The sequence below is a fragment of the Carcharhinus amblyrhynchos genome, chromosome 6, assembly GCF_965287045.1.
Source record: "Carcharhinus amblyrhynchos chromosome 6, sCarAmb.v2.hapA, whole genome shotgun sequence".
In the NCBI taxonomy this organism is placed as follows: Eukaryota; Metazoa; Chordata; class Chondrichthyes; order Carcharhiniformes; family Carcharhinidae; genus Carcharhinus; species Carcharhinus amblyrhynchos.
Window position 1 is genome coordinate 88,851,857 of NC_137329.1, and position 25,415 is coordinate 88,877,271.

General features: G+C 41.0%; 1 protein-coding gene across 4 annotated transcripts in view; it reads left to right on the plus strand.

Annotated features, from left to right (window-relative positions):
• Window positions 1-25,415, plus strand: part of LOC145344087 (ELKS/Rab6-interacting/CAST family member 1-like) — a 789,164-nt gene that overhangs the window by 170,217 nt on the left and 593,532 nt on the right. For all 4 annotated transcript variants that reach the window (XM_080190908.1, XM_080190909.1, XM_080190910.1 and 1 more), the window contains one exon: window positions 846-1,039. In XM_080190908.1, the coding sequence (XP_080047034.1) occupies window positions 846-1,039 (194 nt within the window). The remainder of the gene's footprint in view (window positions 1-845; window positions 1,040-25,415) is intronic.

Sequence of the window (25,415 nt, forward strand, 5' to 3'; positions counted from 1 at the left end):
TGCAATAAGATTGATCCCTTTCCTCACCAGGTTTCATTTCTTTTCCTATATTTATTTTCCAAATTGTAAAAATAAACTGTTAGGAACCAGAATTCCAGGTTTTCTTTCAATGATTTGGGATGCCCTTGCATTGAACATCAGCACAGTTCATCACAATTGAGACTTCTCCATTTGGATCTGTCCAGGGTTGGCTTTTCCCCACATATTGGGTCCAACTCAGTAGTTCTGAGATTGACTTTCAGAATGTCTTTGCGTCTGAGTTTAGTGTGTCCTGTGCTGCAGGTTCCTATATTCAGCTAGTTGCAGAATACTAGCATTAGTAAGCAGGATTCCTTTTTGCAAACCACATGGCTGTCAATCTGTGCTCTGATGAATATGCTCTTGATGCCAGGTATGCGGCTCCTTGCAAGAACTTGGGCATTAGGGATTTTATCCTGCCATTTGAAGTATTTCACAGTCAACCAGTTGATTCACTCTGTAATGGTAATAGGAATGCGATGATAGGTAGCATAAGAAGATATTATTTTGCAGCTCATGTAGATTCCTACCAGTCAATGAACTGATGATAGTAAATGAATGTGAAATGGTCTCAAAAACTGCTGTAAATAAATGTAAATAAATTGAACAATGTACGGAGGAGCTGAAAGGTACCTTCTGCAAGTCAACTGATGTTCAGAGTTATCCGGTATTCCTTTATGTAAGACATATTTGTCCAAAGAACACAAGGGTTAATTCAGATTTGGAAATTGTTTGACTGCTCACAAATTGCAGTCAGGATATTAACTCTATCACTTATAGCCTATCGAATAGATTTATCTGACTGATTTGCTTCATTTTACTTTCAGTCTTATGAGGCTGCAACAGAAGCACGAGCCAGTACAAACCTCAATGACCGCATCAAGCAATTGGAGAAGGTGGTGGCACAATATAGGGATGAGGCAAACAAAGCCCAAGCAGAAGTGGACAGACTGCTAGAAATCTTAAAGGAAATGGAAAATGAAAAGAGTGACAAAGACAAGAAGATAGCAGAACTGGAGAAGTAAGTTTTTTTGATGAGCAAAGTAGAAATGTTTTTCTAACATTTTTAGCTGTTCTTTAGATCTATGAATGTAAAAACTTAATTTCACTTCTGAATATTATTTTGAATCTCAATATTTATTCCAGTCTTTGAAATCCATCAGAAACATAATCTCAATATTTATTCCAGTCTTTGAAATCCATCAGAAACATATGTTTCAGAGACTCAGTTCAAACATATTAAATATTGGCTTCACAAACAAGAAAGGATGAACACTTCAGCATGATTGTTAAGAAATAGTGGCAAGTGCAAGAAAATCTCAACAGGCCTGACAGCACCTGTGGAGAGAGATACAGAGAAATTTCAAATCCAATATTCTTTTGCTAGCAAACTGGCAATCCTGGAAATAATGGCTTGATTGTCACTGGTGGGACCATGGTCTGGTGCAGGTAGGGAAGAAATGTCTGAGAGTTGGTGCTCAGCCTCTAAGGTAGAGGTTGGTACACCAGCCAGGAATAGTACCACCCTTGTCAGCAGGTTTGATAACAATGTCGTGAGAACAGAATGCAGCAAGTTCAGAGGGCAACAGATTAGGGTGAGTGGGAGGAACTGAGAAATTAAGACAGCTAATGCCATGGCAACATTTCTCACTGAAAAGGTCGAGGGTAAATTTTCCAAACTTGTCCGCCGCGGGAATCTTTGCGGGTGGGACATAAAATTTAAAAGGCCGTTGAAAGATCCAGTGATCTCAGACAGGAACCTTTTGTCTTGAGACAGGCAAGACCAGAAAACCTGCCCCAAATCTGGTTAAGGGGCTAGAGGGATAGTTCCAGATAGCAGGAGAATACAGGAGAGGGTTAAAGCATCTACTGATAGGGGGAAATTGTTCCAGTCTCTATAGAAGCTGCTAGACCTGCTGAGATTTCCCAGCACTTTGTGTTTTTGTTTCCAGCATTTACAGTATTTATTTAATTTTAAACTAATGCAGATTGTGTTTTATATTCTTCCATCTAGAAATTAAGATGATAATGTCTGTCATTTACATGTGAATAATTAACTATGTAAAACTGATTTCAAAGGAAACCATAAATCAGTCAATCCATCTGCATTGTTTAACATCTAACATAATAAGCTAAGTTTTTAATCAGTGGTCAGGAAAATGTTTCAAGGATATTTGTCATAAGTAAGCAAAATAAATCCTTGTTTCATTCATCATCTCAGTCATCCATCCTATTAATCAATAATTTTTGCCTAACTTGCTTCTGATTACACGTCACTAATCAATTTGTTTGCTTTATTTGGCAGTTTGGATGGGTGATGCAAAGTCAATCAGTGCAGCTATTACTGATTGGGTCAGGTAGGGGTTTCATTGTGCTTCAGACATGGTGAGGCTAGACAATCTGATGCTAATGTGATATGCCTGGACTGTGTCAGCAGGCTATCATGGACCCCATGGGTGGGGTGGGCGGAGTGCCAGTATCCAAAAGAGTTGGAAGTAGTCCCAGGAATTGCAGGTGGGAGTGCAGCTTTGTGAATCTCATGGAATCAGGAGAGATTGAATAATCTGGAGGTGAGCAGTCATTGAGGCAGTCCGAGTCAGAGTGGATTTTGAGGGAATTCAAAGTCTAAGTCTTTAAAAGTAAGGATTGAAAATCCTGGTAAGGGAGGTGGAGTTTTAATGAGATGCTGTGGCTCTGTGGTCACAGACGTGGTTAGGTTGCTGAGAAATTCATAAGCTCTATCTTGATCACATCTGCCGTTTAATGTCCAGTGTGGTGTGTTTGATCATTACCTGATGGTAATTCTGAATGTTTGAGTATAAGATGGATATCATAAATTATTTTACTTTTCTGACTTTGTATGGTAACGTTTATGTTGTTTGTTTAAAACCATCCCCCCACTCCCTAAAGTAGCCGGTATCCCCCCCCCCCCCCCCCCCCAAACACCATTCAGGCCTAAGGGTGACCCTGACCCCCACACTCAGGCTCCCCTTTCCCCTCAGACTCTTATTTAGCCCCTCCTTGTTCTTTAGATCCCCACTCAGGCACCCTTCCCTCTCAGACCCACAGGCTCCCACCTCCAACTTAACTCTAACTTAACTTCAACTTCAGGCCAGATGCCTTGGCAGTACCAACTGTGCATTGCTCCCTGGCACATGTGAGGTTTGCAAAAGAGGTAATTAAACCATTTATTCTTTTTAAAGAAACTATAGCTGTCAATCAGGCATTGTAAACTTTGCAGTTAGAATCAAGGAAGGTACTTGAGATGCATTCAAGTTTGAAGGGAAATTAAAATAAACTCAGCTGACTGGATTATGAGTAGAAATCCATTAAGCTGTCAGTGGAGGCCTATTTCATGGCACTGCACATTGCAATTGGCAGAGATCAAAGGGTTCCAGTGGACTCCAGGGGATTTCAAAGATTTCAGCTTTTTGGGAAGCCTCAGAGACTTCAACTCTAAGCTATGTGAATACATTGGGGCTGAGTACAGGATTGTGCAGATTGGACCCCCCACCTCACAGCCCCCAGGTGAAATTGACATCTCTCCGTCAAAGGACTTCAAAGGGATCTGTTCAGACCTGCGACTTCTGACAGGGAGAAGGAAAATCTCTGCTGCAGAATGGAGTGATGTAGTGCTTTAATAGCATGCCAGAAGGCCAGAGGATATGGAGATTAAAGTGACCTGGCCACGTCAAGATTTTCACAGCTAAAGGCAGGAACGTAGATCTTGATCACCACTGATCAGGCTTGCTGCCTGAAATCACCATGCCGGGGTGATCTTCATGTTTGCTAGGGCCAGAAAAAGCAGTTCAGCCACAAGACCCCTATTCAAAGTGCTTGTCAACCTTTTCACTCCAGCCTGAGCCTGCCCAACTCCCAGGACTCTTGAGGAACCTTTCCTCTGTAGCCTGGCTGTGTTAGAGGTGCAAATGGCCATCGGACATATCTCTTTGACCCACTCTCAGGTCCCCAGGTACCAGGCCAGGATGTCAGTGCCTGGGGGCAGTATGCCATGTGCACTGCCAAGGCACATGGCCTGACTGGAATCTAAGGGGGAAGGAGGCCTTTAGGGGTCTGACGGGGAAGGGGGCCTGAGTGGCAGGTATGGAGGGGAAGGGGTCGAGGCGGGGGGGGGGTAATGAGGTTTGGTCACTTGTACGTGCGGCGTGTGTTTTGGGCTGGGGGGGTGGTGGTGGGGAGGGTGGGAGAGTGTAGTTTGTGGTGGTGTTGGCTGCCTGTGATTTGAGTGATGGGAGGGGAGGATGACCCACCTTTCTGAGGGTTGTTGATGCTTACCTGGACTGTCAGGGTGCCATCTCCCCGCTTGTGATTAGAAACACCAAAGCCCGTCCAGTGCTGTTATTTCTGGGGGGCAGATTTGCATAATTATTGGGTTCCTATCCACTATGGGTGTGAACCCGATCGGGGCCCGGGGGGTGAGACTTGCCTTGAGGCCCATCAGGAATTCCAATTTTTGGCTGACACCCCATTCTAATATACAACGGAATTCTTGCATGCTGTCTGCCAAGGCTGGAGAATGACACTCTTTATTTCAGATAGATAGCAACCGAAATATTTTGCATTTATCTGATATATTTTTGACATGTCTCTTTTGTTTCAGTCCTATTATTGGATTTATTTGCATCAAAGAGCTACGTCAATAAATGGAAGAGAAAAATCATTCTGATTAAACTGACGAGGAAAGCAAAATCCTCTCTTTCCACAATTTTTTCTTATTTTGTGTAGATCCAGAGTAAGGAAAAAAGAAAGCTTAATGTTAGCTGAATGGTACCACGTAGAGTTGTGGTGGGGAAAAAAATGCATTTCAGAGAAGCTGGATCAGGAAAGAAGCATATGCAGATGTAAATAGGTGTGATATAGTTGGGATTATGAAGACATGGCTGCAGGATGACCAGGGGCGGAAAACTGATGGGATTGAAGGCAGATTAAATCCCCAGGGCCTAATAATTTACATCCCAGAGTACTTAAGGAAGTGCTCTGAGAAATAGTGGATGCATTGATGGTCATCTTCAAGATGCTATAGACTCTGAAACAGTTCCTACAATTGCAGGGTTGCTAATGTAACCCCACTATTTAAAAAGCGAGGTAGAGAGGAAACAGAGAATTTTAGATCAGTAAGTCTGATGCCAGTAGTGGTGAAAATTCTACAGTCCATTATTTTGTTTATTTATTTATTTATTTTGATTTATTTATTAGTCGCCAGTAAGGTTTACATTAACACTGCAATGAAGTTACTGTGAAATTCCCCAAAGTGCTACAGTCCAGCGCCTGTTCGGATCAATGTACCTAACCAGCATATCTTTCAGAGTTTGGGAGGAAACCAGAGCACCCGGAGGAAACCCACGTAGACATAGGGAGAACGTGCAAACTCCACACAGACAGTGGACCAAGCCAGGAATTGAATCTGGGTCCCTGACTCTCTGAAGCAGCAGTGCTAACCACTATGCTACTATGCTGCCCATCATTATAATTATCATTATCAAGATCATTACCAAGATTTTATAGCCAAACACTTGGAAAACAGTGGTAGGATAGTACAGTGTCAGAATGGATTTATGAAAGGGAAATCGTGCTTGACAAATCAACTCGGATTCATTTAGGATATAACTAGTAGAGTTGATGAGGGGGTGCCAGTGTATTTGGACTTTCAGAAGGCTTTCGACAAAGTCCCACGTAAGAGATTAGTGTGTTAAGGCGCATGGGGTTAGGCAGTATATTGAGATGGATGGAAAAGTAGTTGGCAGTCAGGAAACCAAGAGTAGGAATAAACAGGTCATTTTCCAATGTCAGGCAATGACTAATGGGGTACTGCAGGGATCTGTACTGAGACCCCAATTATTCATTCTATGTATTAATGGCTTAGATGAGGAAACAAATGTAATCCCTCCAGATTTGCAGGTGAGACAAAGCTGGGTGAGCTGTGAGGAGGATGCAGAGATTTTTCAGTGTGATTGTTCAAGTTGAGTGAGTGGGCAAATGATTGGCAGATGCTGTCTAATTTGGATGAACGTGACGTTATCCACTTTGGTAGCAAAAATGGGAAGGCAGATTACAGTCTCAATGCCACAAGTTAGGAGAGGGGAATGTGCAATGACATCTGGCTGCCCTCGTACACCAGTCACTGAAGGTAAGCGTGCAGGTACAGAGGGCAGTAAAATGGCAAATGGTACATTGGCATTCACAGTGAAAGGATTCAGGTACAGGAGCCAGGATGTGTTAATGCATTTGTACAAGGCCTTGATGAGGCAATACTTTGAATATTGTGTGCAGATTTGGTGTCCTTATCTAAGGAAGGATGTTCTTACTCTAGAGGGGGTGCAGAAAAAGTTTACCAGACTGGTTTCTGGAATGGCGGGACTGATGTATGAGGAGAGATTGAGTTCGTTAGTATTGTATTTGCTGGAGTTCCAAAGAATGAGGGGGAATCTAATAAAAATTTATAAAATTCTAACAGGACTAGACATGTTAGATGAAAGAAGGATGTTTTCGATAATTGGGGTGTCCAGAACCAAGGGCCACAGCCAGATGATACAGGGCAAACGGTTTAGGACAGAGGAGGAGAAATTTCTTCGCCCAGAGAGTGATCAGCCTATGAAATTCATTACCATAGGAAGTAGTAGAGGCCAAAGCATTACATATTTTCAGGAGGCCGTTACAAATAACACTTGAGGCGAAGGGATCAAACAATATGTGGAGAAGGCAGGATCAGACTGTTGAGTTGGATAATCAGCCATGATCATTGGCCTCCTCTTGCTCCTGTTTACTATGTTTCTATGAAGAAGGGAGGATAGAGGAACATATTAACATAGACCGGTTGTACTGAATGCTTTGTTTCTGTGCCGAACATTAAATATCATTTTCTATGATTATCTTCAGTTTCCCACCCTGCAACCTTGTAGCCACCTCTGCTGTCAAGAGAGCAGTTAGCCTCCTATGAGCTTGCTGTCATTTTTTTGCTGCTTCATGAATTACCTTTCTTCTATCATAATGTCAGAATTGGGAATGTTTGCTGATGGTTATATAATGTTTAGAACCATTTGTGACTTCTGAGTCACGGATGACTGTACAATACACATCCAATTGGACGATATCCATTCTTGGACTGATAAGTGGCACACAGCATTTGTGCCATAGAATGCCAGGTAGTGACCATCTCCACCAAGGAATCACCCCATGACATTCAATAGCATTACCATGGCTGAGTCTCCCACTATCCACATCCTGGTGGTTACAATTGACCAAAAACTGAACTGGTGAGCCATATAAATACTGTGACAACAAGAGCAGGTCACACATTTGGAATCTTGCAGCGAGTAACTCAGCTCCTTACCCCTGAAAGCCTGTCCTAACGACAAGGCCCAGGTCAGCAGTCTGATGGAATACCTTTCATTTGCCCAGATGAGTGCAGCGCCATCAAGAATCTTGTCATTATCCAGGACAAAGTAACCCGCTTGATTGGTACTCCCTCCACCACTGACACACAGTGGCAGCAGTGTGCATCATCTACCAATGTCGCTTAGACTGCACCTTCCAAACCCAGGACCACTACCATCTAGAAGGACAAGGGCAGCAGATACATGGGAACATCACCACTTGGCAGTTTTTTTCCAAGTCACTCACTATCCTGACTTGGTAAATATTGCCATTCATTCATCGTCACTGGGTCAAAATCCTGAAAACCCCTCCATTACAGGACTGTGGGTGTACCAAACCACATGGAGGTAGCTCATCATCACCATCTCAAGGCAATTAATGATGAGCAATAAATGTTGGCCTAATCTGCAAAGCGTGCAGCCCATGAATGAATAAACTAAGTAATGATTCTAAGGAGTGGTCACCCAAAAGCAATATGTTGCCTTTTTGAGACATACTTGCCTAAAGCACCTGAGCAACTGGAGTATAGCTCAGGTGCTCCAGCTGCATTATGTGGAGAGGCCCTAATCCAAAGATTTTGGGGGCCTAACTGAACTTTATTTACTAAGTGCAAAAACTATTTGCATTACCTGCAGTTGTTCATCCTAATGAGATGCATTAAAATCTTCACATATGACAGTTGACTGATAACTTGGATATTGGCATCTGTGGCACCATGGTTTCAGTTTTTAACATTTTTTTCTTTCCATCCTTCCAAGATATTTTAGTAATTTTATCCTCTGTGCAATAGTTAACTGGCACATTAGGGCAGTGAGCTGACAATCTGAGCAAAAGACCTGCTTCCACTATTGATGTAGCTTAACTGTACCAAAGAACAACCTTAGTTATTTACATGCCGGTACATTTATTTTATTTTCATACATACAGCCAAAATCAAGTAACACGCATGTGAAGAAGTGTGGGCACACTTTTAGTAAATAAGTGAGGCACCATATAGTACTCGCCTTGCATACTTTTGAGACCTTGAGAGTAGACGAGTTGAAATTTAAGTAACTGCTAACACAGTTCTTCAAACCTTGCCAGTGATCATCAGTACAGCAGAATTTGCAATTCAGAAAATTTTCTTACCTGTAAAGTGCTTCATGTTGCAGTTACTTTTGCTTTATGCAAAATACATGTCATGCTTAGCTAAAATAATATTTACAAATCTAAGCTGTTCACTAACTTCTTAAAATCTTTTTTTCACATCTGCCTGCCTGGATTTTCAACTGCAGCCTGGCATCAAGGTCAGTAACCATTTTTATTTAATTGCTTGCCTGAGCCTCTTTCCTGTCTTGATTCTTGGAAATAAAGCATGGTTGTGGCCAAACAAATGGCAAATGTATACAATATATATCAGTAACAATTTTCCCGTGACCTTTCTTCTTGAAACCCATTCTGTACACAATTTAAGAAAAATTTAAGAAAAAAATGATATGTGCATAGAATCTTAAATTATCCACCAGTAATAAAAACAGCTGCATTTATTTGATCTATCTTGTATATTTGCCCTTGGTATTGAGTAGTAGTAGTTGGGGAAGAATTTGATACTTGATTGTCTCTTTGCATTCTTAGATTAGAAAGTGATTCAAAAGAATATGCTCACAGTGAAATCAAAAACTGATGAACTAATCAGAGAAATAGAACATCATTGGGTTTTTGACACATTCCAAGAAGGAATAAAAACCTCAAATTGCAGCTCAAACTGTGACCAAGAACCAGAAGAAGCTTCTCAGCAGTTTGGCAACTTCATTCATTCACTCAGTGGGAAGCCTTGAAAGCCAGAATGGCAGTCTGTATATTCTTAAGTCCATTCGTTAGCTGTATGAATCATCCTGCAGAAGAAATCCCTAACTTTCTAATAACTAGTTGCAACTGGAGTACTGATAACATACCAGAACTTAATCTAGTGTCACTGTGGCAGGTTATTCTTTGTTATTTTGGGCTGAGAAATGATTTGACATTTCTTGTCCTTGTTCTAGGACAATATTGTCACAGGAGATTAATGATGATAAAGTGGTCACTGGGAATTTAATTTTTTTCCTTTTGAAAAATAAAGCTTTGTTAAATATTGGATACTATTTAATGATTTCAATGTAGACTTTCTTTTAAATGTTTCAGTCAATGATAAATTAATGACTGAATATATAAGCCAATAATGTAAGATGGTCACCAGTAAATTCAGTGGGGAATTTGGGAGAAACTACTTTACCCAAAGAATCATAAAAATGTAGAACTTGTTACCATCAGGGCCATTTGTGGCAAACGGCATCAATGTATTGAAAGGGACACTAGATAAGCATATCAAAGAGCGATGAATAGAACATGTTGATAGTATTAGATGAAGAGGAATGAGAACAGGTTTTCTCTAGACCAGTTGAACTGGTTCTTTGCGAGAGAATTAATGTATATATAGATGTTTGTAAAAACATGACAGTCGAGTTCAAGCAGTTCATGAACATCTGTAAAATTCAACGGATCATGTGAGCGAGGGTGTGATAAATGAAAGAGAGAGGACAAGGCAAGAGAGCAAAGTAGCAGTAAGGGAACTGATCCTAAGAACTAGGAGCAGGAGTTGGCCATCGGCTCCCTCGAGCCTGCTCTGCCATTCAGTAAGATCATGGCTGATCTTTTTGTGGACTCAGCTTCACTTACCTGCCAGCTCACCATAACCCTTAATTCCTTTACTGTTCAAAAATTTATCTATCTTTGCCTTAAAAACATTCAATGAGGTCACGTCAACTGCTTTACTGGGCAGGGAATTCCACAGATTCACAAGCCTTTGTGTGAAGAAGTTCCTCTTCAACTCAGTGCGAAATCTGCTTCCCCTTATTTTGAGGCTATGCCCCTAGTTCTAGTTTCAACCAGTGGAAACAACTTCCCTGCTTCTATCTTATCTATCCCCTTCATAATCTTGTATGTTTCTATAAGATCTCCCTTCATTCTTCTGAATTCCAATGAGTATAGCCCCAGTCTACTCAGTCTCTCCTCATAAGTCAACCCTCTCAACTCTGGAATCAACCTAGTGAATCTCCTCTGCACCCACTCCAGTGCCAGTATATCCTTTCTCTAGTAAGGAGACGAAAACTATACACAGTACTCCAGGTGTGGCCTCACCAGCATCTTATACAGCTGCAACATGACCTTGCTGTTTTTAAACTCCATCCCTCCAGTAATAAAGGAAAAAATTCCATTTGCCTTCTTAATTATCTGTTGCACCTGCAAACCAACTCCTTGAGATACCTGTACAAGGACGCCTAGGTCCCTCTGCACAGCAGCATGCTGCAATTTTTTACCATTCCATTTTGCTGTTATTCCTACCAAAATGGATGATCTTACATTTACCAACATTGTGCTCCACTTGCCGGACATTTGCCCACTCACTTAGACTGTCTATGTCCCTTTGCAGACTTTCAGTGTTCTCTGCACACTTGGCTCTGCCACCCGTCTTGGTGTCATCTGCGAATTTTGACAGATTACATTTGGTCCCCAACTCCAAATCATCTATGTAAATTGTAAACAATTGTGAGCCCACACTGATCCCTGAGGCACACCACTAGTCATTGATCGCCAACCAGAAAAACACCCATTCACCCCCACTCTTTGCTTTCTGTTAGTTAACCAATCCTCTGTCCATGGTAATACATTACCCGTAACACCGTGCACCTTTATCTTATGTAGCAGTCTTTGGTGCGACATCTTATCAAATGCCTTCTGGAAATCCAGATACACCACATCCACAGGTTCCCCATTGTCCACTGCACATGTAATGTTCTCAAAGAATTCCACCAAATTAGCCAAACATGATCTTCCCTTCATGAACCCATCATGTCCTTTTCTGTCACATCATCTAGATGTGACAGGAAAGGATAGGTATTTGAAGTGTGTCCCAGCAGATAAAGCTTGTGGTTGTCAACAGAATAAAAAGACAGAATTTACGGCACTCAATCTGAATGCACAGAGGATTTCCACCAAGATAGATGAATTGACAGTACAAATTCAAGTATATAGGCATTGATCTAATTGCCATTACAGAGATGTGACTGCAAGATGACCAAGGCCAGGAAGTAAAGAGTTAGGAAGGATGAGCAAAAGAAAAAACAGGTAGGGTAGGGCTCGAATGAAAGATGAGATCAGTGTATTTGTGAGAGAGAATCTTAGACACGAAGATCAAGATGTAGAATCTGTTTGGGTGGCATTAAAGATCATACAATAAATTTATTTTCCTTTTGAGGCACAAAAATACAGTGAGAATTGCAATGCAACCATAGCTGATAAAGAGATATAAATGATTGTATTGGAGCAAAGGAAGAAGCTTAAAAAGTTGCCAGGAAGGTTGTGAGCTGATGACTGGGAACATTTTAGAATTCAGCAAAGGAGAACCAAGACACTAATAAAGAAAGAGAAAATGGAATATAAAAGTAAACTAGAGAAAAACCTAAAAATGGACTGCAAAAGCCTCGATAGATATTTGAAAAGGTTAACAAAGACAAATATGGGCCCACTGCAGATAGAATTTATAATGGGGAATAAGGAAATGGCAGAAAACTGAACAAATACTTTGTGTACAACTTCACAGAAGATGATACAAAAAAACTACTCCGGAATACTAGAGAACCAATGAATTAGTGAGATGAGGATCTGAAAGAATTAGTATTAGTGAAAAAGTAGGACTGAAGAAATTAATGGGCTGAAAGATGATAAATCCCCTAGACGTGATGATCTTCATCATATTAAAAGAAGTGATTGTAGATTTAGGGGATGTATTGATGTTCACTTTGCAAAATTCTAGTGATTCCGGAACGTTTCCTACAGATTAGAAGGCGGCAAATATAACCCCACTATTTAAGAAAGCAGGACAAAAGGAAACTGAGAACTACAAACATGCTAGCCTGACACAAATAGTAGAGGAAAATGTTAGAATTTATTATAAAGGATATAGTAACTGGAAACTTAGAAAATAGTGGTATGATTGGGCAGAGTCAACTTGGATTTATCAAAGGGAAATCCTTTGGACTCTTTGAGCATATAACTAGCAAAATAGTTAAGGGGAAACCAATTAATGTGTTATGTTTTGATTTTCAGAAGGCTTTTGATAATGTCCCACACGGTAGGCTAGTAAGAAAAGACAGCCACATGGGATTGGGGTAATATACTGGCGTAGATTGAGAATTGGTTAACACACAGAAAACATAGTACAAATAAATGGGCCATTCTCTGGTTGGCAGGCTGTGACTGGTGAGGGACTGCAAGGATCAATTCTTGGGGCCTTAGCTATTCATGATCTATATTAATGATTTGGATGTGGGTGTCAAATGTAATATTTCCAGATTTGCTGATGGCACAAAACTAGGTGGGAACCTGAGTTGTGAGGAGGATGCAAAGATGCTTCAGGGAAATTTAGACAGTGAGAGGGCAAGAACATAGCAGATGGGATATAGACTGGAATTTTACTGTCCCGCCCACCATGGGAATTGGAGTGGGCAAGGGTGGGCTATGGAAAGTCCACTGACCTTGGGTGGGATTTTACAGTTTTGGGATGAGCGTGGCAGTAAAATCCCACCTATAATGAGGAAAAATGTGAAGTTATCCACTGTGGTAAGAAAGACAAAAATGTGGAGTGTTTCTGAAATGGTGAGAAATTGGGAAGTGTTAATGTCTAAAGGGACTCATGTGCCCTTATTCGTACGTCACTGAAAGCTAACATGCAGTTCAGTGAGCAATTAGGAATTTATTGCAAGAGGATTTGAGTACCAGACAAGAAAGGTCTTGCTTTAATTGTGTAGAGCCTTGTTGAGACCTCACCTGGCATATTGTGTATAGTTTTGGTCTCCTTGCCTAAAGAAGGACACACTTGCCACAGAGAAATGCAGTGAAGATTTATCAGACTGATTCCTGAGATGGCATAATTGTCTTTTGAGCTGAGATTGAGGAGACTATATTCTCTAATGCTTAGAAGAATAAGAGGTGATCTCATTGAAATTTTTACAGGACTTGGTAGGGTCAATGCAGGAAGGTTGTTTGCCTTGGTTAAGGGATCTATAACCAGGGGACATCCTCTCAATAAAAGAGAGGCCATTTAGGACTGAGGTGAGAAGGAATTTTTTTTATTCCATGGGTATTAAGTCTTTGGAATTCTCTTTTTCTGAAGGCTGTGGAAGCTGTGTCATTGAGTACATTCAAGACAAATTGATAGATTCTTAGCTGTTGAACATATCAAGGAATGTAGGGATCGTGCAGGAAAATAGCATTGAGGCAGAAGAATAGCCATGATCTGGTTGAATGATGAAAATGCTGGAGGGGCCAAATGGTCTACTTCTATTCTTATTTCCGATGTTCCTCTGCACTGATATCTTAGAAGTTGAGTAGAGAGAGTAATAAAGATGATAGTATAGAGGCCTGAGTTATCTGATGGCATCACATGATATATAATTTTTGTTCTTATGTTCTAGTGCAGTACTGCAAGTTATTTTGTAAATTACGAGATTTTAGGCTATACTGTTACAAAAATATGGCCAATCATTTTTAACAGAAATGCTTGTGGAATTGGAAAGCTTTTTGAAAACTAGACATTTATTGAGATGGTATTGCTGGCATTTACCCAGTTTTATCACTAGAATGCTGCCAGAGTTTAATGCTAGCATTTGGTTGTGTTATAAGACTATAAATAAAATGGACTTTTAAAATTTTCTTCAGCTTACTGCCAAGTGGCAGAGTACAACTGCTCAAACGTTTTTTTGTTTCCAAGCACTGTACGATTAACTATCTTTATGCTTATTTTGCAATTTTATTATTCAAGCCTTAAGATCACTAGAATTTCTCAAATGACTGACAAACCAGTGCTGATAATTCCAGCTTTCTATGAAGAAGTAAGCAGTAAAGAATTAAAGCTAGACATTCTTTTTGGATCTTTATGCATTCTTGCATGCTCAGCCCTGTACGTATTCAACAGGGGACAGACTGTAGGCAATCTTTTTTAAAGAAATGGACAGTATCCTTTTTGTTGCCCAGCTTGAGACTCAGCTTGAAGACTTCTCCCAGTCCAAAGTTACACATAATTTTCTTTTCATACATGCTGGCCTTCCAACAAGCATTCAGACCTGTTTCATGTGGTCAAAGAAGATGGCAGCAGTCCTACGAAAATTAGCAACCATTTTTAACGTTTGATTTTTTTTCCAAGTTACATAGAATTTTCCACGAGTCTGGAATATTTTAATAATACGTGTGTGTGTTCAGCAGATTTGATTGATCGTTTGGAGCTACAGATTTTATGGATCATTAACCAGGATTCTGTCTCTTTAAAATTGTAGAAAGCTGGTTAGCTGACAGGAAGCAAAGAGTTGGAATAAATGGATCTGTTTCCAATTGGCAGGCTGTGACTAGTGGGGTACCACAGGGATATGTGCTGGGACCTCAACTGTTTACATTATGAAATAATGGTTTGGATGAGGGAACTAAATGTATTATCTCCAAATTTGCAGATGATACAAAGTTGAATGGGAGAATGAGTTGTGAGGAGGATGCAGAGATGCTTCAGAGTGGTTCGGATGTGCTGATTGGACAAAGTATGGCAGATGCAGTATAATGTAGATAAATGTGAAGTTATCCACTTTGGTAGCAAAAATAGGAAGGAAGATTATTATTTGAATGAATGTAAATTGAGAGAGGAGGATACTCAACAAGACATTGGTGTCCTCCTGCATCAGTCGTTAAAAGTAAGCATGAAGAGATGTTCATGCAGAAAAGTTGAAGCAGCAGGCAGTAAAGAAGGCAAATGGTCTGTTGGGCTTCGTGGCAAGAGGATTTGAGTATAAGAGTCAGGATGTTTTACTGCAATTGTCTTGGGCATTAGTGAGGCTAAAATGTTGTGTGATTTCAAGAAGGAATTCAATATGCCTCTTGGGGTTAAAGAGGTCAAGGAATATGAGGAAAGGCAGGATCAGGGTAATGAATTTGATGATCAGCCATGATCATAATGATTGAGGAGTGGGCTTAAAGGGCTGAGTGACCTAACCCTGTTTCTATTTTCTATGTGTGTTCTATAGAGCTCCTTGAGAAACCTTACTAGGCAGTTATGATAGGATAATTATCGTTCTAATTCAGACACTGGTTTACAAAGAACAACCCAGCACGGGAAACAGGCCCTTCGGCCCAACGAGCCCGGGCCGCTGCATCCTCCTACACCTACCCTGCCCTGTGTATGTGAGTGGAACCCCTAATTTAGCCAGATTCAGGGGAGAATAGTGTCAATTTGGTATACCAATCAGCCTAAGAGCACATCTTTGGGGTGTGGGAGGAAACCGGAGCGCCCGGAGGAAACCCACGCAACCACAGGGAGAATGCGCAAACTCCCACAGACACAGGCCCAAATCCATGTATCTGCACAGCTAGCAGTGATAGTCACTGAGCTGTTGCGGCACCTGCTTACTGACTAATTTTCCTGCAATTAATTGTTATACGTTATGAAGTTCTATCATTGTGGCTGCTCATGGAATGTTCCAGTGTTTTAAGCAAGTTTAACATGACCTCTTTGCTCTTGTGCTCTTGTACTCTTGACATCAAGACTGCATTCGACCGAGTGTGGCATCAAGGAGCCCTAGCAAAACTGGAATCAGTGGATATCAGGGGGCAAACTCTTCATTGGTTGGAGTCATATCTGGTACAAAGGAAGATGGTTGTGGTTGTGGAGGGTCAGTCATCTCAGTTCCAGGACATCTTTGCAGTAGTCCCTCAGGGCAGTGTCCTAGGCCCAACCATCTCTAGCTGCTTCATCGACAACCTTCCCTCTGTCATAAGGTCAGTATTGGGGATGTTTGCCGATGACTGCACAATGTTCAGCACTTTTTGCGGCGACTCACGTACTGAAGCAGTCAATGCCCAGATGCAAAAAGATCTGGGCAATATCCAGGCTCGGGCTGACAAGTGGCAAATGTGACACAAATGCCAAGCAATGATCATCACCAATAAGAGACACTCTAACCATTGCCCCTTGACATTCAATGGTGTAACCATCAATGAATCCCCACTGTCAACACCCTTGGGGTTACCATTGACCAGAAAATCAACTGGACTTACCGCATAAACACATTGGCTGCAAGGGCAAGTCAGAGGCTAGGAATACTGTGGCAAGTAACTCGCCTCCTGACTCCCCGAAGCTATCCACCATCCACAGGGCACAAGTCAGGAGTGTGATGGAATACTCCCCACTTGCCTGGATGGACGCAGCTCCAACAACACTCGCAAAGCTTGACCATCCAGGACAAATCAGCCTGCTTGATTGGCACCACATCTACAAACATTCAATCCTTCCGCACCGACGCTCAGTAGTAGCAGTGTGTACTATCTACAAGATGCATTGCAGCAATTTACCAAAGATCCTTAGCACCTTCTAAACCCATGACCACTTCCATCCAGAAGGACAAGGGCAGCAGATAAATGGGGACCACCACTACCTGCAAGTTCCCCTCCAAGCCACTCACCATCTTGACTTGGAAATATATTGTTGTTCCTTCACAGTTGCTGGGACAAAATCCTGGAACTCTCTCCCTAATGACATTGTGGGTCAACCCACAGAACATAGACTGCAGCGATTCAAGAAGGCAGCTCACCAGCACCTTCTTAAGGGCTAATAGAGATGGGCAAGCCAGTGACATCCATGTCCCATGAATGAATTAAAATAATCTCCGAGCCCTTATTAATAACGCCTCGGATACTGTTAACCATGCTCTCAACCTGTTCTGCTCCCTTCAGTAACTTATACCTCGGATCCTGTGTCCCGGTCAGAGTTGTACCCTTTATTTTACGTTGTCTTTTCATCACTTCACACATCTCTGCATTGATTTTTATCTGCTACTTGTCCACACATTCCACTAACCTTTCTACAGCCTCTTGAAGTTCTGCACTATCCTCTAACAGTTCACAATGCTTCCAAGTTTTGTATTGCCTGCAAATTTCGAAACTGTGTCCTGTACACCAGGATCTTGGTCATTTATTTATGTTCGGAAGATCAAGGGTCCGAATGCTGAATCTTAAAAGATCTTTTTTCAGTCTGCAAAACGTCCATTAACTATTACCATGTTCCTGTCGCTTAGCTAATTCCATATAAGTGTTGCTGCTATCCTTTTTATTCCATGAGCTTTCACTCTGCTCGCAAGTCTATTATGAAGCACTGAATCAATTGCCTTTGGAAGACCGTGTACAATCCTCAACTGCATTGCTGTCTTCAACTCTCTCTATTACCTCTTCAAAAAACTGCAGCAAGTTAATTAAACACAATTTGTCCTCAAGCCATTGTTCTCTTTCCTTAAGTAACCAGCCATGCTCAAGTAACAACTTCTTATTGTCCCAAATAGTTGTTCTTACGTGAGTTTGATTATATTTATTTGTTTTAAAACAAAAGATATCCCAAATAGTTGTTTCATGCAATTTCCCCACCTCCACCACTGAAGTTAAATTGACTGGCTTGTATTTGCTGGTTAAAGTTCTTTTAAAGAATACAGTCAAGTAGAGCTTGTATTTGTATGAAGAATTCCAAGAAGCCCATAGCAAGATTTCTGATGTGACCAAGAAACGTTTGCGTTTTGGAGGATAAAAGCACAAGAGTAGCTGTAATGCTGTAGTATGGAAATATGGAATTCCCATGGCTCTTTGATTAGTAAGATATCTGTAGAATATTATGTATTCTGTGGAATATTTAATTGTAAGGAAGCATTGTGGATTTTTCTTGCATCACTCTGTAAATGTGGAATATGTTAGGGATACATTTCATACGTGATTGTGTTATGTAAGAATATTCTGGGAGGTGAGGCATTAATGCAATTGAATAAAATTTGACACTTAAAGTAAAAAGTATAATTTTAAATTTTGAGGTAAAATGCGAGAAATACACAGCAGTTCCAAACATTTCTACTTTCAGGAAAACTGCATATATTTAAAAAAATCCTTTATAAATGGCGAATGTCAGGATCCAGAGATTAAAGGTGGGATTTTATCACAGCTTTGCATCCATTTTGTGGTGGTAAAATGCCGTAAAATCGGGCGTAAAGCGGCTAACCCAAATGGCACCAGTTTTCGTGGGGTATTACAGCACCCCGATTTCTAATGCAGTCAGCTCCTTGCTGGAAATGCGACAAGATACTGGTAATGTATTCAAATTTACTTAAACGTGTATTAACATGCACTTAGTGAGCCTGCGCTCAATCGGCTGAGCTTGCTTGGCTTTATGGCTTTGTTGGGAGAGGAAAACACTTGCTCCCCATGAACGGGGAGCAGTCGTGTTGGTTTTGCCAATGGAACTTGAGGTCCCCTGGAAGGCCAGGTGCAAGATGAGGTGCCCCTTGGGCAGTGGCACTATGGCAGTGCCAGCCTGGCACCTTGGCAATGCCAGCAGAAAGTGCTGGTGGTGGGGCCAGTGGGGGGTGGTGGTGGGGCCTGTGGGGAGCAGGGCTAGGAGAACGACCAATTAGGGTGTGGCCTTTGGGGGGAGGGGGCCCGCTATCACTCTGCAGCGATCAGTCGGGGAGGGAAGGAGGCTACACACAATCGATGGGGTAGGAAGGCTGCATGTGATTGATGGGTTGGGAGGGATTTCGCAATCTGGTGGGCAGAGCGGTGAGGGTTGCATCTCAGGTCGCGAGCTCCAGCGATTTTCAGGGGGGTGGGTGTTAGCTGCTTGAGACTGCCTGCAGTAGCAGGGGCCTAATAATTCTCTCTCTCTCCCTGTCAGATCTTTGCTACTATTAATGCATATGTGCAAGACCTCCCTCTGTAGGGTTTTTGGATATGTTAAGCCCAACCCACAACCTCCCTGGTCAGAAGCAGACAGTGCATAAGATTGGGCCTGAAAACGTGCTCAAAAGAAAGATCTGGAATTCTCCCAGTTTCACACCTGCCTGACAGTTAGAAAAAATCTTATAAAATTCTGCTCTACGAGGAGAGATACAGGAGTACAAAGCATTCACTTTTGCTAATATCTTATTGAGCTATGAGGAATATCTTATTAATTCATCAAAGGTAATGCATTGAATTACATACAAGATAACCCAAGTTACTTTGGTGTACATAAATTGACTAACATAGGAAATGATTCCAACTTGCATCATGTTCCCTGCTGTCGACTGTTTGAAGCCCACAATTTGAACTAATTTGAACACAGTTCATAACGTTGTCCCTTGGATTTTAGGAAATAAATATCTTGGATAAAGATATAAACAATGTACAGAAAAAATCTCCTTTGACTCCTTATGGCTATGAAGCAATGTTCCAAGACACATGTAGCAGTTTTGTGCCTGTGATTGCCGCGAACACAAATGTAGGCGCAAAATCTTGCAAGACTCAGAAAATGAGAATCTTGCTAACGAGATCTTGTTTTCTGATTCCACTCTCCCCCCGTCCCACCCCCAACCAATGATGTAATGAGATTCCCACTTAGGAATGTCAGGAACCTTGTTCAGTAAATGTTGATATAATTAGTGAGCTTTCCTCGTCATATCCTTCCTCTGTGATTGGAATTTGTCATGAGGTAGTTAACTGTTTTTCAAAAAGGGGAACCTGGTGAAGGATCCCATCAGGGGCACACTGGTAAGTATAGCCACTGGGGTGCCCTTCTGAAGAGATGCATTTAGGGGGGTATGGTTGGAATGCCCTTTGAGCATGTTGAGGGTGTGCCCCTTGAATGTGTCGGGGGTGGGTTCCCCTTTTCCATGTTGGGGATAGGAAGAATGTCTCCATCCCTGTAGAGCCAACTTTGCCAGCTTGGCCCCACCCTGCCAACAGGACAGCATGTGCCAGGTGGGAGATTTCTTCTACAGAGAGCACTACAAAATGTGGTGAAGAAAAGCCAGTTGTGTAGGCTGCAAGACTCTTTTCTCATCTCAGTCAGACCTCTCTGCAAATAATGGGAAATTCACCCATTGTGTTATGATCTCCGTGGAGATGATTAACTGATGAGATCAAAGCATAAGATCATATTTTTAAAAAAAAGTCTATTATATATTTTTTAAAAATTAGCTTAACACTACTGTTGGTCAAGATTTAAAAATATAAATGTATTTCCATTTTTATTTTCTGATTCCACTAAGAGTTCTCTGAAACATTATAAGATCTTGAGGGTTTATTCACTTGAAGAGAATGCCATAGCGCATCAGAATTCATTTTGATTTCCCCTCAGTGGTTCAATTATTTCCAATATAGGAGATTTCATGGGAATACTTCCATCAGCTTTTAGCTAAGTGAATCTCCAACTTCTGTTCAAAACGTCATGACAGCGGACTTCTCAGCTCAAACTTGGACCTTGTTGCATCCTTAGTCAGTGATTTAAAAATCAGGAGCATCCCTGGTCCTGAATGGACCTGACACACATTGTGCTGGCTTCGGACAGACTTTGTTTTCTGCAGGTCTGCCAACACATAACTTACACTATGAGCTTTAGATTTCTTCCAAATATAAACTAAAGAAATCTTCCAGCTGTTTTTCTCTTCACAAATTTTGGGCATGATTTTCCACCTGAGCTCACTCCACGATCAGAAATTCCCACCCGAGGTCAGCAGACCTCTGCATGGTCTGCTGAATTTTCTGTCCGCCTACTACAATTTCTCTGGCGGGCAGGATGAGAAAATCCCACTCTTTGTCTCCAAACTGAGTGTGCGTATCCGTCTGTATTCTCTGTGGTGAATAATAAAGTTATCATTTTCTCTGTTTAAGGTGCAGACCTGGCTAACATTTATTTTGCTCCCTTGACTCTGTCTGTTTGCAAATTGAACTGTTTGCTTCTGTGAGGAAAAGAAAACACAGATTAACACACAACTCCCTGGAAAACATGTTTTTATTGCAATATGGCACTTCTGAGATATTCCAAACTAAAATTTAAATTAAACTCTAACCTTCAAAACAACATTTTGTCTCTGTGATACACCTCACTAATTTATTTCTCCATAGTGTTAATGGCTCTTTCCTTTTTCCAGATCTGTTGATTCCACCTAACCCTTGTTTATAAAGGTTCTTTTAGCTTCTTTGATCTGGGAGTTACATAAATAATTTAAATCCCTTTTTGAATTGACAGTAGATGTCCTGTCCCTACCAAAAATTCAATGATGGGTTATTCATGGTTTTAATTTTTTCATTTCCAGTCCTGACCTTGTTAATTAAACACAGGTTTTCCTTTGAACTGTAAATTCCCATGGTCAATTTATTTCTCAACTAGGTTTCCATGTAGCTACATTGAAAACTAATTTTTCAACTAAATGTTTTTCTAAAGCGTACTAATTATTAAATCAGATGTCTGCAGCAATAGTGCTAGTCCATAACTCTTAATAATCACATCTAACTAGGAACTCATTGTCTACTATTGGAAATTTCTGAAGTTGTGAATTTATGCCTGTCACATGTCTAATCCAAAAGGTGATAACTAGAAAAAGAGATATTTCCTGGCATCAACCAAATTATTTGCCTAAAATTTTATAATTATGTTCTGCAGTTCCACCATCCTTGTTCAGTCTCAAATAAGCTATGCAGCAGTACTGAATTAAATAGTCTCTCAATTTCAAAAACCTCAAATCATTATCCCCGCTATGCCCAAATTCTTAATGCTAATAATGTACCACACAGCAAACACAATTAACTGGTAGCAATGTGGACTTCATTGCAAATACATGGATATACCTGTGTGTTTGAAAAATACTTGAACAGTTGACAAAGATTTCTACATTCGCCCACTGTGATGTTCCACATAGTTTGCAGGGAAACACTCTTAATAAAACAACATTGAGACATTGGCAAATTTCCTGTTACCACACATTTCTTCCTCACCTGCTCACAGATTCCATGCACAAATGCGTTTTTGTTCCTTTGCCTCAACCGCTAGAATGTTATGAACCCTCAATAACATTATACTATAGTTGACTATTTATCCATTCTGATTTTAATGGCAATATCCCTGAAATCTGACCTGACAATTTGCCTGATTTTAGTCAAGTGGTTTAAAAGTGTTCATTGTGGAGAAAATTTCATTCTGCAAGCTTTTTGATCCTTCACAAATTTGTAGAATATTTTACTTTTATTAACAGAGCCACATTATGAAATTAATATTTTGTTTTTAAATAAGGAACTTTTATAACTTATCCTTCTCCCAAATGGATGATTGATCTCACTGATAAATGGACTAGGTGGAATACTAATGCTGCATGTACACCTGGAGGTTAAAAACACAAGTAATATATAGGAACAGGAGTGAGGCCGATCTGATCTTTGCTTCAACTCTACTTTTCTGCCTATTCTCCAGAACCCTATTATTCAGCGTGCATCAATCTCAGCCATGAGCATATTAGTAACTCAAGCTTCACTATTCTCTGGAATAGCAAATTCCAAAGATTCACGACCATGTGAGAGGCAAAAAAATCTCTTAATCTCCTTCCTAAATGGGTAACCGTTTCTGAAGCTGTCCTCCTTTTTGGCAGAATCCTATTTATTGCTGTAAGATCACCCCTCATTCTTCAAAATTTGGATGATTATAGGCCCAACTTATTCATGGCAGGAGAACGTAAAGCCACAGTGTGGTCTTCTTGCTCAACATAAGAAGTCAGGAACGTTTCCAGTGTCTGGAGCCAGCGTGTGTGCAGCAACTGTCTTCTGCTGCAGCTCCTGGAAGCCTAGATTTTGGAGCTGGAGCAGCAGCTGGGGATGCTGTGGAGCATCTGCGAGGTGGAGTGCATCATGGCTAGCATACACAGTCTGTGGTCTGACCACTTCTCTGAGACACCACAGGCAGGAAGGGAATGGATGACCTCAAGACAGAGCAGGAGAGTGCAGGGCAGGCAGTGCAGGAATCTCCTGTGACCATTCCCCTGCAAAATAGATGTACTGCTTTAGATACTGTTGGAGAGAATGGCCTCTCAGAGGAAAGCAGCAGCGGCCAAATTCATTGCACCATGGCTGGCTCTGCTACGCAGGAGAAGAGCAATAAATGTGGGAATGCAGTCATTTTGGGGATGCATTTTAAGGGGAATAGTTAGACTCCATGATGGTATGTTGTTTCCCTGGTGCTAGGATCAAGGATACCTCAGAGTGCTAGAGGACATTGTGAAGGAGGAGAGTGAATAGCCGATAGTTGTACAAGTTGGTGCTAATGACATAGGTTAAAATAAAGGTGAAGTCCTAAATGTAGAATGCAGGAGTTAGGAAGTAAGTTGAAAAGAAGAGTCTCAATGATCATGAACTCAGGATTGCTACCAATGCCACACGCTGGCCAGAGCAAAAATAGCAAGGTATATCAGATGAATTCATAGCTGAAGAGATGCTGTGAGGAAGGCAGTTTCATATTCCTGGGACTTTGGGACCAGTTCTGGGGGAGGTTGAAAATTAGACGGGTTACACCTGAGCAGGATCAGAACTGATGTCCGAGAGAGAATATTTGCTAGAATGGTTGAAAAGGGTTTAAACTAAAATGGCAAGGGGATGGGAATGTATGCAGAGGAGTCAGAGGAAGGGAAAGCAAAGACAAATAAAAGAACAAAAGGAGAATAAGAAATATGATGGGCAGAGAAATTAAGAGCCAAAATCAAACAGGCCAACAGTGAAAAATAATGGAACGAATAACGGATGGTAAAAAGACAATCCTTAACCTTTGTACCTTAATGCACAAAGCATTCGCAATAAAATTGATGAATTGTGCAAATAGATGTAAACGGGTATCATGAATTCGGGACTATGGAGACATGGCTGCAGGGTGTTCAGGGTGGGAACTGAACATCCAGGGGTATTCAGTATTTAGGAAGGATTACCAAAAGGAAAAGGCAGTGGGGTTGAGGAAATTGACATAATGGTTAGGAAAAATATTAACTCGAACAATATGGAATCTATATGGGGAGAGGTGAGAAACACCAAGGGGCAAAAAAAGTTAATTAAGATTGTATGGAAACGTTAAAACTGTAGTGATATTGGGGATGGCATTAAACAGGAAATTTGATGCATGCTATGAAATAACATCTCTAATAATGAATAATTTTAATCTGCTTAAAGTTAGGGCATGTCGAATTAGAAACAAGACTGTAAAGGCAGTGTGTCCAGGTTGGTTTTCTGGACTAACTAGAGAACAGGCCATCCGTGACAGGATATTGTTTAATAAGAATAGAGCAATTGACAGTTTGTGCAAGGCCCCTTGGAGATTAATTCTTCAAGATGGAGAGGGACCTGGTTGATTCTGAGACTAGGGTTCTGAATCTAAATAAAAGACCTGTGATGGTATATGGCTTGAGTTGGTTTTGGTGGGCAGGGAAACATTACTCAGAGGGATGACCATGGATAGGCAATGACAAGCATTCAAAGAGCATTTGGGTGAACTGCAACAATTATTTATTCTTGTCTAGCCCAAAAATAAAATGGGAAGGGCGTCCAAACCATGGTTTATAAGGAAAAATAGAGATAGCATTAGATCCAAATAAAGGCATACAAATTCAGCCATTTCTTTATCTGGCCATAAACTAAATACATACTTTAGTTCTGCCTTCATAAATGAGGAAATTTTGAGGAACACAGGGTTTAGTGAGAGAGAAGAACTAAAGGAAATCAGTATTAATAGAGAACTGGTGTTGGGGAAATAAATGAAAATGAACGCTAATAAATCCCCAGGGTGGACAATCTACATCTCAGTATACTTAAGGAAGTGACCCTGAAAATTTATTGATGGTCATTTTCCAAAGTTCTATGGACTCTGAAATAGTTCCTATAGATTGGAAGGTAACTAATGTAACTCCAGTATCTAAAAAGGGAGATAGTGAGAAAACAGAATTATAGACCAATCAGCCTGATGTTGGTAGCGGGAAAATGCTAAAGATTTAATAGCAGGGCACTTGGAAAACAGCAGCAGGACTGGACAGGGGTAGTATGGATTTACGAAAGGGTAATCATGCTTGACAACTCTATTGAAATTCTTCAAGGATGTAATTAGTAGAGTTGAAGCACTGTCCCAC